The 15172-nt window shown below is 44.6% G+C and overlaps 1 protein-coding gene across 7 annotated transcripts in view; it reads right to left on the bottom strand.

Annotated features, from left to right (window-relative positions):
• Positions 1 to 2568: 2568 nt before the first annotated feature.
• LOC112262570 overlaps positions 2569 to 15172 on the bottom strand; it is a 32909-nt gene continuing 20305 nt past the window's right edge. For all 7 annotated transcript variants that reach the window (XM_042331346.1, XM_042331350.1, XM_042331347.1 and 4 more), the window contains 2 exons: positions 7818 to 7980; positions 2569 to 3722 (listed from right to left, as the gene is read on the bottom strand). In XM_042331346.1, coding sequence (XP_042187280.1) covers positions 7819 to 7980 — 162 coding nt within the window. In that variant the 3' untranslated portion in view covers positions 2569 to 3722; position 7818. The remainder of the gene's footprint in view (positions 3723 to 7817; positions 7981 to 15172) is intronic.

Genomic DNA, 15172 nt, shown 5'->3' with positions numbered 1-15172 from the left:
TTTGTGTTTTGCGTGCATCTTCTTGTGAATACAGAAGCACTTTACGCAGTTCCACTGAAGTAAATTAAGCAGAAAGATTAGTTGATTGTTGTTCAATTTATGGAGCATACTGTATCAGTGTGAAGTTCAATATCTCTTTATTAACAAAATATAATCCCATCATGACAATGCATTTATTCTGAATTCATTTATTTTACATCATAAGTTCAATTAAACAATTCACTGTACAAAATGTGGATAGCAAAACCAATGCTTTGAATGTACATTTACACCTTTATGAGGAAACATGAGGTTCTTTAAAAATAAATACGGACTACTACCTTCACAAACAAAATTTTAAAATTTATTCCGTTTGGAAAATCAAACAGATTTATAAAAGCTGGTTTGATTTGTGCAGACCCCATATCCTGGTTAAACCAGACTGAACACTGATGAAACAACAGTGAGCACAGCATTCAATCTTCTTATCTATGCATAGTCACTTAACGCTACCTACATGTACATACTACCTCAAACACCTCAACTAACCGGTGCCCCCGCACATCGACTCTGCACCGGTGCCCCCGCACATCGACTCTGTACCGGTGCCCCCGCACATTGACTCTGTACCGGTGCCCCCGCACATTGACTCTGTACCGGTGCCCCCGCACATTGACTCTGTACCGGTGCCCCCGCAACATCGACTCTGTACCGGTGCCCCCGCACATTGACTCTGTACAGGTGCCCCGCACATTGACTCTGTACCGGTGCCCCCGCACATTGACTCTGTACCGGTGCCCCCGCACATTGACTCTGTACCGGTGCCCCCGCACATTGACTCTGTACTGGTGCCCCCGCACATTGACTCTGTACAGGTGCCCCCGCACATCGACTCTGTACTGGTGCCCCGCACATTGACTCTGTACAGGTGCCCCCGCACATCGACTCTGCACCGGTGCCCCCGCACATTGACTCTGTACAGGTGCCCCCGCACATCGACTCTGCACCGGTGCCCCCGCAACATTGACTCTGTACAGGTGCCCCCGCACATTGACTCTGTACCGGTGCCCCCGCACATTGACTCTGTACAGGTGCCCCCGCACATTGACTCTGTACCGGTGCCCCCGCACATCGACTCTGTACCGGTGCCCCCGCACATCGACTCTGTACAGGTGCCCCCGCACATCGACTCTGTACCGGTGCCCCCGCACATTGACTCTGTACCGGTGCCCCCGCACATCGACTCTGTACCGGTGCCCCCGCAACATCGACTCTGTACCGGTGCCCCCGCAACATCGACTCTGTACCGGTGCCCCCGCACATCGACTCTGTACCGGTGCCCCCGCAACATCGACTCTGTACCGGTGCCCCCGCAACATCGACTCTGTACCGGTGCCCCGCAACATCGACTCTGTACCGGTGCCCCCGCAACATCGACTCTGTACCGGTGCCCCCGCAACATCGACTCTGTACCGGTGCCCCCGCAACATCAACTCTGTACCGGTGCCCCCGCAACATCGACTCTGTACCGGTGCCCCCGCACATCAACTCTGTACCTCGCTGTTGTTATTTTACTGCTGCTGTTTAACCGGTGTCATTTTAATTTTTACTTTAGACTTATTTCTCTTAAAACTTCTTAAAGCATTGTTGGTTCTGTTAGGGCTTGTAAAGTGCATTTCCCTGTTCAACATCGATTCAGGATATCAGAACAATGCAGTCACACATAACATACCAAATAAAATTTGAGGGCTTTTTGGATTTTTGATTTAACCCCCATACAGTGCAGATTGACCAGTGTATAAAAGTCCTGGTTGTAGATTGTGTACGTGGGTCAGTAGGACTCTGTAAGAGCAAGACAGGATGTCCCCGCACATCGACTCTGTAACCAGATGCCCCCGTAGTGAGAACTGCAGATGGGCAGAACATGGTCCTGGGAGGAAGTGTCCCAGAGAACAGTCGATCACTTCCCTGTCTAATGTGACGGAGAGAACATCGTTAAACTCTGTACCTCGCTGTTGTTATTTTACTGCTGCTGTTTAATTATTTGTCATTTTAATTTTTTACTTTAGACTTATTTCTCTTAAAACTTCTTAAAGCATTGTTGGTTGTTGGTTAAGGGCTTGTAAAGTAAGCATTTCACCTGTTCATGTGACAAATAAAATTTGATTTTGATTAGATTTTTGATTTAACCAGGATATCAGAACAATGCAGTCACACATAACATACAGTGTCCAGAGGCGGAGCCAGTGTATAAAAGTCCTGGTTGTAGATTGTGTACGTGGGTCAGTAGGAAGGGTAAGAGCAAGACAGGATGTCATACGGAACGGCCGAGGTTGTAACCAGATGACTCTACGTAGTGAGAACTGCAGATGGGCAGAACATGGTCCTGGGAGGAAGAGTCTTCAGAGAAGTCCTAGTGGCAGATCACTTCCCTGTGTCTAATGTGGACGGAGAGAATGAGGTGAGTTAAACAACAGACACTACTCTCTGTCCCCTGTGTCGTGTGGACAGAGAGAATGAGGTGAGTTAAACAACAGACACTACTCTCTGTCCCCTGTGTCGTGTGGACAGAGAGAATGAGGTGAGTTAAACAACAGACACTACTCTCTGTCCCCTGTGTCGTGTGGACAGAGAGAATGAGGTGAGTTAAACAACAGACACTACTCTGTCCCCTGTGTCGTGTGGACAGAGAGAATGAGGTGAGTTAAACAACAGACACTACTCTCTGTCCCCTGTGTCGTGTGGACAGAGAGAATGAGGTGAGTTAAACAACAGACACTACTCTCTGTCCCCTGTGTCGTGTGGACAGAGAGAATGAGGTGAGTTAAACAACAGACGCTACTCTCTGTCCCCTGTGTCGTGTGGACAGAGAGAATGAGGTGAGTTAAACAACAGACACTACTCTCTGTCCCCTGTGTCGTGTGGACAGAGAGAATGAGGTGAGTTAAACAACAGACGCTACTCTCTGTCCCCTGTGTCGTGTGGACAGAGAGAATGAGGTGAGTTAAACAACAGACACTACTCTCTGTCCCCTGTGTCGTGTGGACAGAGAGAATGAGGTGAGTTAAACAACAGACACTACTCTCTGTCCCCTGTGTCGTGTGGACAGAGAGAATGAGGTGAGTTAAACAACAGACACTACTCTCTGTCCCCTGTGTCGTGTGGACAGAGAGAATGAGGTGAGTTAAACAACAGACACTACTCTGTCCCCTGTGTCGTGTGGACAGAGAGAATGAGGTGAGTTAAACAACAGACACTACTCTGTCCCCTGTGTCGTGTGGACAGAGAGAATGAGGTGAGTTAAACAACAGACACTACTCTCTGTCCCCTGTGTCGTGTGGACAGAGAGAATGAGGTGAGTTAAACAACAGACACTACTCTCTGTCCCCTGTGTCGTGTGGACAGAGAGAATGAGCCAATGCTCTCTGCATAATTTTCTCTGTAGAGTAGAGGTACGCTAAGCCAAAAGCTTATAATTATGAGAAGTATTTTCTTGTGCAAGGATCTGTATTGGGATAGGACAGCCTGAGGAAGTACTTAGAACCGGGGTATGCCATGTTTATGAATAGCATTAGCATCAAACAGCCTTCAGGGTTTAGAGTGTTAGCGGGAGTCAGTGTTAGAGGGGTTAGGGAGGCTGTGAGGTCGTCGTCTGTGATGCAGGCCCCTCGTGGAGACTTTTGTCTGGGAGGTTGGTGGTCATCAGGGAGCTAGTGTTGAACCGGACGTGTCTGACTTGGTGCCTGAAAATAGACAGGAAGGAGAAACAACAAACACCATTTTTTACAATTAAATATTTTTTATATATATTTTTATAAACATATTTTTCACACAAACCCAAACACACACAAACACTCACAAACCCAAACACACACAAACCCAAACACACAAAACCCAAACACACACAAACCCAAACACACACGAACCCAAACACACACAAAACCCAAACACACACAAACCCAAACACACACGAACCCAAACACTCACAAACCCAAACACACACAAACCCAAACACACACAAACCCAAACACACACAAACCCAAACACATTCACTAAGGAGCTGAGAATTGATCAATCAATACTGATGCACCTGTTGGTTTGCTGCCAATGTCAGCCTGATAGGTCAATGTTGCATATTGCTGAATATTTTTTAAATGCGTACAAGTGACAGGAACCGCAAGACACATAAATGAAGATATGAATAAGTGCAGAACAGCACATGTCAGTACTCTACCTGCCTTTAGTGATACAAACAAATAGATGTATCAACAGATGCACACTAAACAACCAAGAGAAAGAACATCCACCAAACTACCAGGTGTGAAACAGGGAAGGGACTCAGGGGGTATGCTAATTTGGTATAGAGCAGACCTAACTCACTCCATTAAATTAATCAAAACAGGAACATTTTACATTTGGCTAGAAATTCTAAAGGAAATCATCCTAACAGAGAAAAATGTCCTCCTGTGTGCTACCTATATCCCCCCACTAGAATCCCCATATTTTAATGAAGACAGCTTCTCCACCCTGGAGGGGGAAATCAATCATTTCCAGGCCCAGGGACATGTACTAGTCTGTGGTGACCTAAATGCCAGAACCGGACAAGAACCTGACACCCTCAGCACACAGGGGGACAAACACCTGCCTGGAGGTGACAGCATTCCCTCCCACATATGCCCCCCTAGGCACAACTATGACAACATAACCAACAAAAACGGGTCACAACTCCTGCAGCTCTGTCGCACGCTGGGTATGTACATAGTCAATGGTAGGCTTCGAGGGGACTCCTATGGTAGGTACACCTATAGCTCATCTCTTGGCAGTAGTACTGTAGACTACTTTATCACTGACATCAACCCAGAGTCTCTCAGAGCATTCACAGTCAGCCCACTGACACCCCTATCAGACCAAAGCAAAATCACAGTCTACTTAAACAGAGCAATACTCAATCATGAGGCATCAAAGCCAAAGGAACTGAGTAACATTAAGAAATGCTATAGATGGAAGGAATGCAGTTTGGAAACCTACCAAAAAACAATTAGGCAACAACAAATTCAATCCCCTTTAGACAATTTCCTGGGTAAAACGTTCCACTGTAATAGTGAAGGTGTAAACTTAGCAGTAGAAAATCTTAACAGTATATTTGACCTCTCAGCCTCCCTATCAAATCTAAAAATCTCAAATAGAAAACCGAAGAAAATTAACAACAATGACAAATGGTTTGATGAAGAATGCAAAAATCTAAGAAAGAAATTGAGAAACCTGTCCAACCAAAAACATAGAGACCCGGAAAACCTGAGTCTACGCCTTCACTATGGTGAATCACTAAAACAATACAGAAATACACTACGGAAAAAGAAGGAACAGCATGTCAGAAATCAGCTCAATGTAATTGAAGAATCCATAGACTCTAACCACTTCTGGGAAAATTGGAAAACACTAAACAAACAACAACACGAAGAATTATCTATCCAAAATGGAGATGTATGGGTAAACCACTCCTCCAATCTTTTTGGCTCTATAACAAAGAATAAAGAGCAAAAACATATACATGATCAAATACAGATCTTAGAATCAACTATTAAAGACTACCAGAACCCACTGGATTCTCCAATTACATTGAATGAGTTACAGGACAAAATAAAAACCCTCCAACCCAAAAAGGCCTGTGGTGTTGATGGTATCCTCAATGAAATGATCAAATATACAGACAACAAATTCCAATTGGCTATACTAAAACTCTTTAACATCATCCTTAGCTCTGGCATCTTCCCCAGTATTTGGAACCAAGGACTGATCACCCCAATCCACAAAAGTGGAGACAAATTTGACCCCAATAACTACCGTGGAATATGCGTCAACAGTAACCTTGGGAAAATCCTCTGCATTATCATTAACAGCAGACTCGTACATTTCCTCAATGAAAACAATGTACTGAGCAAATGTCAAATTGGCTTTTTACCAAATTACCGTACAACAGACCATGTATTCACCCTGCACACCCTAATTGACAACCAAACAAACCAAAACAAAGGCAAAGTCTTCTCATGCTTTGTTGATTTCAAAAAGCCTTCGACTCAATTTGGCATGAGGGCCTGCTATACAAACTGATGGAAAGTGGTGTTGGGGTAAAACATACGACATCATAAAATCCATGTACACAAACAACAAGTGTGCGGTTAAAATTGGCAAAAAACACACAAATTTCTTCACACAGGGTCGTGGGGTTAGACAGGGATGCAGCTTAAGCCCCACCCTCTTCAACATATATATCAACGAACTGGCGCGGGCACTAGAGAAGTCTGCAGCACCCGGCCTCACCCTACTAGAATCCGAAGTCAAATGTCTGCTGTTTGCTGATGATCTGGTACTTCTGTCACCAACCAAGGAGGGCCTACAGCAGCACCTAGATCTTATGCACAGATTCTGTCAGACCTGGGCCCTGACAGTAAATCTCAGTAAGACCAAAATAATGGTGTTCCAAAAAAGGTCCAGTCACCAGGACCACAAATACAAATTCCATCTAGACACTGTTGCCCTAGAGCACACAAAAAACTATACATACCTTGGCTTAAACATCAGCGCCACAGGTAACTTCCACAAAGCTGTGAACGATCTGAGAGACAAGGCAAGAAGGGCATTCTATGCCATCAAAAGGAACATAAATTTCAACATACCAATTAGGATCTGGCTAAAAATACTTGAATCAGTCATAGAGCCCATTGCCCTTTATGGTTGTGAGGTCTGGGGTCCGCTCACCAACCAAGACTTCACAAAATGGGACAAACACCAAATTGAGACTCTGCACGCAGAATTCTGCAAAAATAACCTCCGTGTACAACGTAGAACACCAAATAATGCATGCAGAGCAGAATTAGGCCGATACCCACTAATTATGAAAATCCAGAAAAGAGCTGTTAAATTCTATAACCACCTAAAAGGAAGCGATTCCCAAACCTTCCACAACAAAGCCATCACCTACAGAGAGATGAACCTGGAGAAGAGTCCCCTAAGCAAGCTGGTCCTGGGGCTCTGTTCACAAACACACCCTACAGAGCCCCAGGACAGCAGCACAATTAGACCCAACCAAATCATGAGAAAACAAAAAGATAACTACTTGACACATTGGAAAGAATTAACAAAAAACAGAGCAAACTAGAATGCTATTTGGCCCTACAGAGTACACAGTGGCAGAATACCTGACCACTGTGACTGACCCAAAATTAAGGAAAGCTTTGACTATGTACAGACTCAGCGAGCATAGCCTTGCTATTGAGAAAGGCCGCCGTAGGCAGACATGGCTCTCAAGAGAAGACAGGCTATGTGCTCACTGCCCACAAAATGAGGTGGAAACTGAGCTGCACTTCCTAACCTCCTGCCCAATGTATGACCATATTAGAGAGACATATTTCCCTCAGATTACACAGATCCACAAAGAATTCGAAAACAAATCCAATTTTGAAAAACTCCCATATCTACTGGGTGAAATTCCACAGTGTGCCATCAAAGCAGCAAGATTTGTGACCTGTTGCCACGAGAAAAGGGCAACCAGTGAAGAACACGCACCATTGTAAATACAACCCATATCTATGCTTATTTATTTTATCTTGTGTCCTTTATACCATTTGTACATTGTTAAAACACTGTATATATATATATATAATATGACATTTGCAATGCCTTTATTGTTTTGAAACTTCTGTATGTGTGATGTCTACTGTTAATTTTTATTGTTTATTTCACTTTATATATTATCTACCTCACTTGCTTTGGCAATGTTAACACATGTTTCCCATGCCAATAAAGCCCTTGAATTGAATTGAACTCTCTTGTCCCACCTTACACAGGTTGGCTCCCATCCTCATCTCCCATTAGCAGACCAATCCCTCGCCTCAGCCGCTCACAATCTTCCAATCGTCTGCCTGCACGGAGGCTACGCCCATGTGGTGGGCATACAGTGATGTCACAGAGGAGCCGGTGCGCAGGTAAAACACCCTCACCCTGAAACGGAACACACAGAGAGGAAGTTGTAATTTCATATTTACTAGATTACCAGAGCAACAGTGGTGTCTCAAAACAATTAATTACAGAGGGAACTAACAGAGAATCAGTGAGACATGATCAGAGAAGATACACACCAACAAAGACAGGTAGAAACAGCAAGAGCAGGTGGCATTGAGAGGTTTTCATCTGCTTCTGCCCTCATATAAACCAAAATGTCATTACTATAGCCACCAATAACACGAATTCACTCAAAGCTACAGGTATTTTAGGTGTTCTGAACTGATTAAACATGATCTCTCTCCTAAATCCCACCCTATTCCCTATATAGTGCACTTCTTTTCACCGGGGCTCTGGTCAAAAGAAGTGCACTATATAGGGAATAGGGTGCCATTTTGGGCTGCGTTATGGCAGTGCTGTAGCATTAATAAAACTAAGAGGAAGATTCTTGGGTCTGGTTTGACGAGCCACACATGCCCCATGGACCACAGCTCCATCTGTTCATCACCGCTTCAGTTTATTGGGTCCCCAGCAACAGCCAGAGGATGAGTCCATGCTAAAAGCTTTCCAAAAGTTCATACACCAAATCTAATTTATTTGGGGGTGAACAGATTAAATTTCCGCTTCAAGAAATTAAACGAATCAGGGTTGCATAGCTAAATGGGCATTAGTATTGTAACTAAGACGTATGGCGAGACATGGGTGTGTCCCAACAGGCACCCTATTCCCTACCTAGTACACTACTTTTGTCCAGAGCCCTATATGGGCCCTGGTCAAAAGTAGTGCACTATATAGGGAATAAGGTGCAATTTAAGATGCACCCATGGTCGTGGCTGCTGAGTGGTGTTGTTTCAGGGGATTAAAAGTTACTGTCTGGCAGTCTGTTTGAACTGTGCCCCTGTCTTCCCTAAGCTGCCAGTGAACACACTACTACACATTCATCATTCCCATCCTTGTTTTCTACTAGAAACACAGCAAAGTGACAGTGAGCCTGCACACACCAGATTGGGATTACATCATCGTACCGTGGACACTCAAATACTGGAACATGTTATGTTAACAGTTGAGGTCAATAAAGGTATGTTGAAAACTAGACTAACTATTTGATGTTTTAACACATAGTGCAGAGTCACAGACTGCCATGAAACAGAAAGCCTACTAGAGGAGACATTGCAGACAGGCTATTTTTCTACTGGCACAGGACCACTGGGCACGACCTTGGCTCTCTCTCCCTCTCCCCATCTGTGGCCTGGGCAGTTATGAACAGGCAGTATTCCAGACAGCCCCGGTTTAATCAAGACCCTCATTTGCTCCCTGGAAACTCCAGAAAAAGAGTGAGAGAGCAACCAATTTGGAGAGGAGGAGGAGAGGAGGAAGACGTGCATTAGACCCTGGCCCTTGGCCACCCTAATGGACAGCCAGAACAGACTCCAGCCCCCCACAGCCATTTCAGACTCCAGCCCCCTAGCCCCACACAGCCAGAACAGACTCCAGCCCCCACAGCCAGAACAGACTCCAGCCCCCACAGCCAGAACAGACTCCAGCCCCCACAGCCAGATCAGACTCCAGCCCCCTAGCCCCACACAGCCAGAACAGACTCCAGCCCCCAGCCCCCACAGCCAGAACAGACTCCAGCCCCTAGCCCCCACAGCCAGAACAGACTCCAGCCCCTAGCCCCCACAGCCAGTACATACTCCAGCCCCCAGCCCCCACAGCCAGAACAGACTCCAGCCCCTAGACCCCCACAGCCAGAACAGACTCCAGCCCCCACAGCCAGAACAGACTCCAGCCCCTAGCCCCCACAGCCAGAACAGACTCCAACCCCTGGCCCCACACAGCCAGAACAGCCTCCAGCCTCCCACAGCCAGAACAGACTCCAGCCCCCTAGCCCCTCTCAGCCAGAACCGACTCCAGCCACCAGCCCCCACAGCCAGAACAGACTCCAGCCCCTAGCCCCCACAGCCAGAACAGACTCCGGCCACCAGCCCCCACAGCCAGAACAAACTCCAGCCCCCACAGCCAAAACAGATTCCGGCCCCCAGCCCCCACACAGCCAGAACAGACTCCAGCCCCCACAGCCAGAACAGACTCCAGCCCCCCTCAGCCAGAACCGACTCCATACAAGACTACTACATCAGAGACTGACTACATACAATACTACTATATCAGAGACGGACTGCATACAAGACTATTACATCAGAGATTGACTACATACAAGACTACTATATCAGAGAGACTGATTACATACAAGACTACTACATCAGAGACTGACTACATACAATACTAATATATCAGAGACTGACCACATACAAGACTACTACATCAGAGACTGACTAAATACAAGACTACTATATCAGAGAGACTGAGTACATACAAGACTACTACATCACAGACTGACTACATACAATACTACTATATCAGAGACTGACTACATACAAGACTACTACATCAGAGACTGATTACATACAAGACTACTACATCACAGACTGACTACTGTAACTGACAGTTAGACTTACAGGTTATGTCGTTGTCTTTTGTTTGAATTGTTTACGTGTCCGCTGTGCGGGGGAAATGATAATACAAGCGGAACTACGTAGCTAATACTATTGTAACGGGGATCCTTATTGTAGCAACACACTTTTGGAGGGAAGGCAAGTTTTCATGTCATCGGGTGTAGTTCATAAAGGTTGAAGAGTGTATGTTAGGATGAAGTGTGAATTCATGCCAGGAATAATAAGTGTGAAGTTTGATTTCCTCCCTTCTGTAATAAGCAGCCAATGAGGTATTTTTTCCTTTATTCATGTGTTTAATCTGAACCCGTTATAACGCCGGTTAAACTGTTATGTATGTAAGCACTTCAGAGTTATACCAAGCTAATAAGTCACTCGTAAGATAAGGTTGTAAGAGTGTGCTTAACTGTATTTTTCATTTACTTTATAGTTCTCACGGAAGGTGATAATTCTGACTAAAACTACAGAATAAAGCCGCTAGTTAAAATCAAGGAACGGTTGTGCTCGTGGTTACTGAAGGGAGCTACAACTACATACAATACTACTATATCAGAGACTGACTACATACAAGACTACTACATCAGAGACTGACTACATACAAGAGTACTACATCAGAGAGACTGATTACATACAAGACTACTACATCAGAGACTGACTACATACAAGACTACTACCTCAGAGAGACTGACTACATACAAGACTACAATATCAGAGACTGATTTCATACAACACTACTACATCAGAGACTGACTACATACAAGACTACTACATCAGAGACTGACTACATACAAGACTACTACATCAGAGAGACTAATTACATACAACACTACTATAGAGACTGACTACATACAAGAATACTATATCAGAGACTGACTACATACAAGACTACTACATCAGAGAGAATGACTACATACAAGACTACAATATCAGAGACTTACTACATACAAGACAATTATATCAGAGACTGACTACATAAAAGACTACTATAGAGAGACTGACTACATACAATGCTACTACATCAGAGAAACTGACTACATACAACACTACTCTAGAGAGATGATCTACATACAAGACTACTACATCAGAGAGACTGACTACATACAACACTACATCAGAGACTGACTACATACAACATTACTCTAGAGAGACTATCTACATACAACGCTACTACATCCGAGAAACTGACTACATACAAGACTACTACATCAGAGACTGACTACATACAAGACTACTACATCAGAGAGACTGATTACATACAACATTACTATAGAGAGTGACTACATACAAGACTACTACATCAGAGAGACTGACTACATACAAGACTACAATATCAGAGACTGACTACATACAAGACAATTATATCAGAGACTGACTACATACAAGACTACTATAGAGAGACTGACTACATACAACACTACTACATCAGAGAAACTGACTACATACAACACTACTCTAGAGAGACGATCTACATACAAGACTACTACATCAGAGAGACTGACTACATACAACACTACATCAGAGACTGACTACATACCACATTACTCTAGAGAGACTATCTACATACAACGCCACTACATCAGAGAAACTGACTACATACAAGACGACTACATCAGAGAGACTGACTACATACAAGACTACTACATCAGAGAGACTGACTACATACAAGACTACTACATCAGAGACTGACTACATACAAGACTACTACATCAGAGAGACTGACTACATACAAGACTACTATATCAGAGACTGACTACATACAACACTACTACATCAGAGACTGACTACATACAACACTACATCAGAGAGACTGACTACATACAAGACTACTACATCAGAGAGACTGACTACATATAAGACTACATAAGGCGGAGGGACAAAGTTAAGTATTCTACTTTGGCTGTTGTTGCAGGTGAGCTGGGGGTCCCACCTTTAAAAGACTGGCTATGCACAATGAGACATAGAGTTGTCTGGGCTTTGTCTGCATTAGTCTGTCTATTTATTGCCTGATGAATTTGGTAGGAAAGTCATGGCAGGAGTTTGATTGGTAAGGATTCTGCCCAATTATTTTTCCTTTATTTTACCTGCCAACTCCTGCACCGCTGTCAGGGACAAGTGCAGATGAAAATGGCTCGTTTTCTGTCTTTCTTTCCCCCATTCTGAGAGCCAGGTTGCAGATACAGTGTGCGCGTGTGTGTGTGTTTTAGCGGCTGAATGGCGAGGCCACAGGACAGCAGTGTGAAGGCTGCCAGCATCTGCCTCCCGTTGTCTCCCTCACAAATACCCCCAGGCTATAACACTCTGCTGATCCACCTAGCTCCCTCTTATAAAATCTATTTTATTTTTTGGCTGACTTCATTTAGGTTTTCTCTGTTTAGTTTTTCCAGGTTTCCGTTTTCTCAGGTTTTCGCTCTCAAAATCAGATTTTTTATTTATTATTATAGAAAAACAACTATATTGGTTGGAAGTCCACAGCAATGCTTAAAACACACCAGGAGAGCACTTTTGAGGTCTAGGATTTTTGGGTGTAGTTATCCTTAAAATTTCAGCAAGAGGCAGTTGTTTGGCTGTGTTTTTGTAGCACGTGTGATGGTAGAGTTTGCAAAACAACTACCCACTGGATTGATGCAAATAATCATGATTTCATTCTGCCAGGTAAGCATAGACTACTTTGTAGACTACTTTCAATACATTTAGTTGATTTTCTACATATCTCTCTCACTCTCTCTCTCGGCAACCCGAGAGAGAGAGGTGCGAAGAAAATTGCTTTTCTTTTTCCAAACACCTGAGCCTCCCTCCTGCAAGTATGCTGTTTGTACCTCCATATTTCAATGTTCCTAATCAGTTGTGATTGTGTGTTGAGGAATATTGTGTTGTGATAAACAGGTTTGTTTCTGACTAGAGCCCAGCGGCTGTACCCAAGGGAGCCACTGGATCTAATCTGGTACTACTGTGGTGCTCAAATCTGACAGGCAAAATAATGTGCCAGTGTGTGTATGTGTGTGTGTGTGTGTGCACTCAGCAGGTGTAATGACACCTCCTGTCTTTGTTTCCTCACACCATCAGGTGAGGGGGGCTGTCTCTTAGGTGGACACAGGAACAGTCTCCTGTTGAGTTTCCCAGAGACACCTCAGACTTGCCTGTCTATAGACTGTCTATCTGGATCTGTACACAATACTACACAGAGAGTTAGACTCCTTCACTGGCTACTAAAAATTATTCTGCACCTGAATATAAACAGAGGTAACACATAGAAACAGAGTTATTTGGCAATGGATACTGTTGCTACAGACACTGCAGCATGAGTTAGATAACACCTGGATTTGAGCAGATTGAGCAGAGCGTAAAACGTCCTCATGGTGTACTCTACATCTAGCAGCAGCATGAGACATGAAGCAGTGAAGTGATCCTCACAACTTTCTTCTCTCACACACACCGTCTCTGTCTGTCTGAGCTCCGAGACTCAACACAACACTTTCCATTGCCTACGCTTTTACACAGGAATTCATCTCTGTGCTGTTAACAAGCAGGCAGCAGACCATGCTTTGTAACTGACACGAAGGGACATTAACAGAATCTAAATTAAATTAAATGGCTGTCAGTAATTATAAACACTACATTTTCTTGGCAAAAAGGGCTATGAATACAGTATTGTAAAGCTTAAATAACAAAAAGGTTTGAATATGATAGGAAGGACATTGACCCACAAGCATATCAATATTAATTCAAAGAGAATGATTAATTGTGTTCCCTCCAGCTCCATAACAAAAGCCTTTTAAAATGTTATTTAAATGATGTAATCTGGCTGTGTTATAATTGGTCAATTAGTGGCTGGAGCAGTTCTCTTTTCAAAACAACACTAAACAAACTAGCCAACCTTCAGACAGAATGGGGAATGATAGATAAAGACATTAAACAAAGGATGAGAGAAAAGAGAAGAGGGGGGGAGAAGAGAGAGAGAGTGTGTAGGAGAGAGCGAGAGAGAGAGAGTTGTGTAGGAGAGAGAGCGCGAGAGAGAGAGGAGAGGGAGCAAGCAGCATGATGTAAGGCTTGAGAAGATGCCAATTGTTTTGTGTCTCCTATTTGGGCCAGGCAGTGTTAATGTGAGCTAGCCCCAAGCGGAGCAAGCCAAAATCACACACAGGACATACACAGGACACACTCTCACACACACACAAACCCACACACAGGACTTTGAAATGACAGCTTGATGGGATTCGGGAAGGGGCCTAGGAGGAGAGGGGGAAGGAGAAGAGAGGGGAGAGGAAATGGAAGGAGGGGAGAGGGGAGGAGAGGAGAGAAGGAAGGAGAGGGAGAGGGAAGGGGCCTAGGAGGAGAGGGGGAAGGAGAAGAGGGGGGAGAGGAAAGGGAAGGAGGGGAGAGGGGAGAGGGAAGGAGAGGAGAGAAGGAAGGAGAGGGAGAGGGAAGGGGGAATGAGAGGAGAGAGGGAAGGAGAGGGGAGCGGGGGAGGAGAGAGAAGGGGAGGAGAGAGAGATCAGAGGGGGGATGAGAGGAGAGAGCAGAGGGAAGGAGAGGACAGGAGATGGAAAGAGAGGAGAGTGGAGAGGAGAGAGAAGAAGGAAGGAGAGGAGAGAGGGGAGATGAGAGAGAAGGAGAGGAGAGAGGGAAGGAAGGAAAGGGAAGGAGACAGGAGTGGATGAGAAGGGGCTGTCTGCTTGTCTTTT

The sequence above is a fragment of the Oncorhynchus tshawytscha genome, linkage group LG12 (assembly GCF_018296145.1).
Source record: "Oncorhynchus tshawytscha isolate Ot180627B linkage group LG12, Otsh_v2.0, whole genome shotgun sequence".
NCBI classification, from domain to species: Eukaryota; Metazoa; Chordata; class Actinopteri; order Salmoniformes; family Salmonidae; genus Oncorhynchus; species Oncorhynchus tshawytscha.
This window is presented reverse-complemented; position numbering and strand designations above follow the sequence as displayed.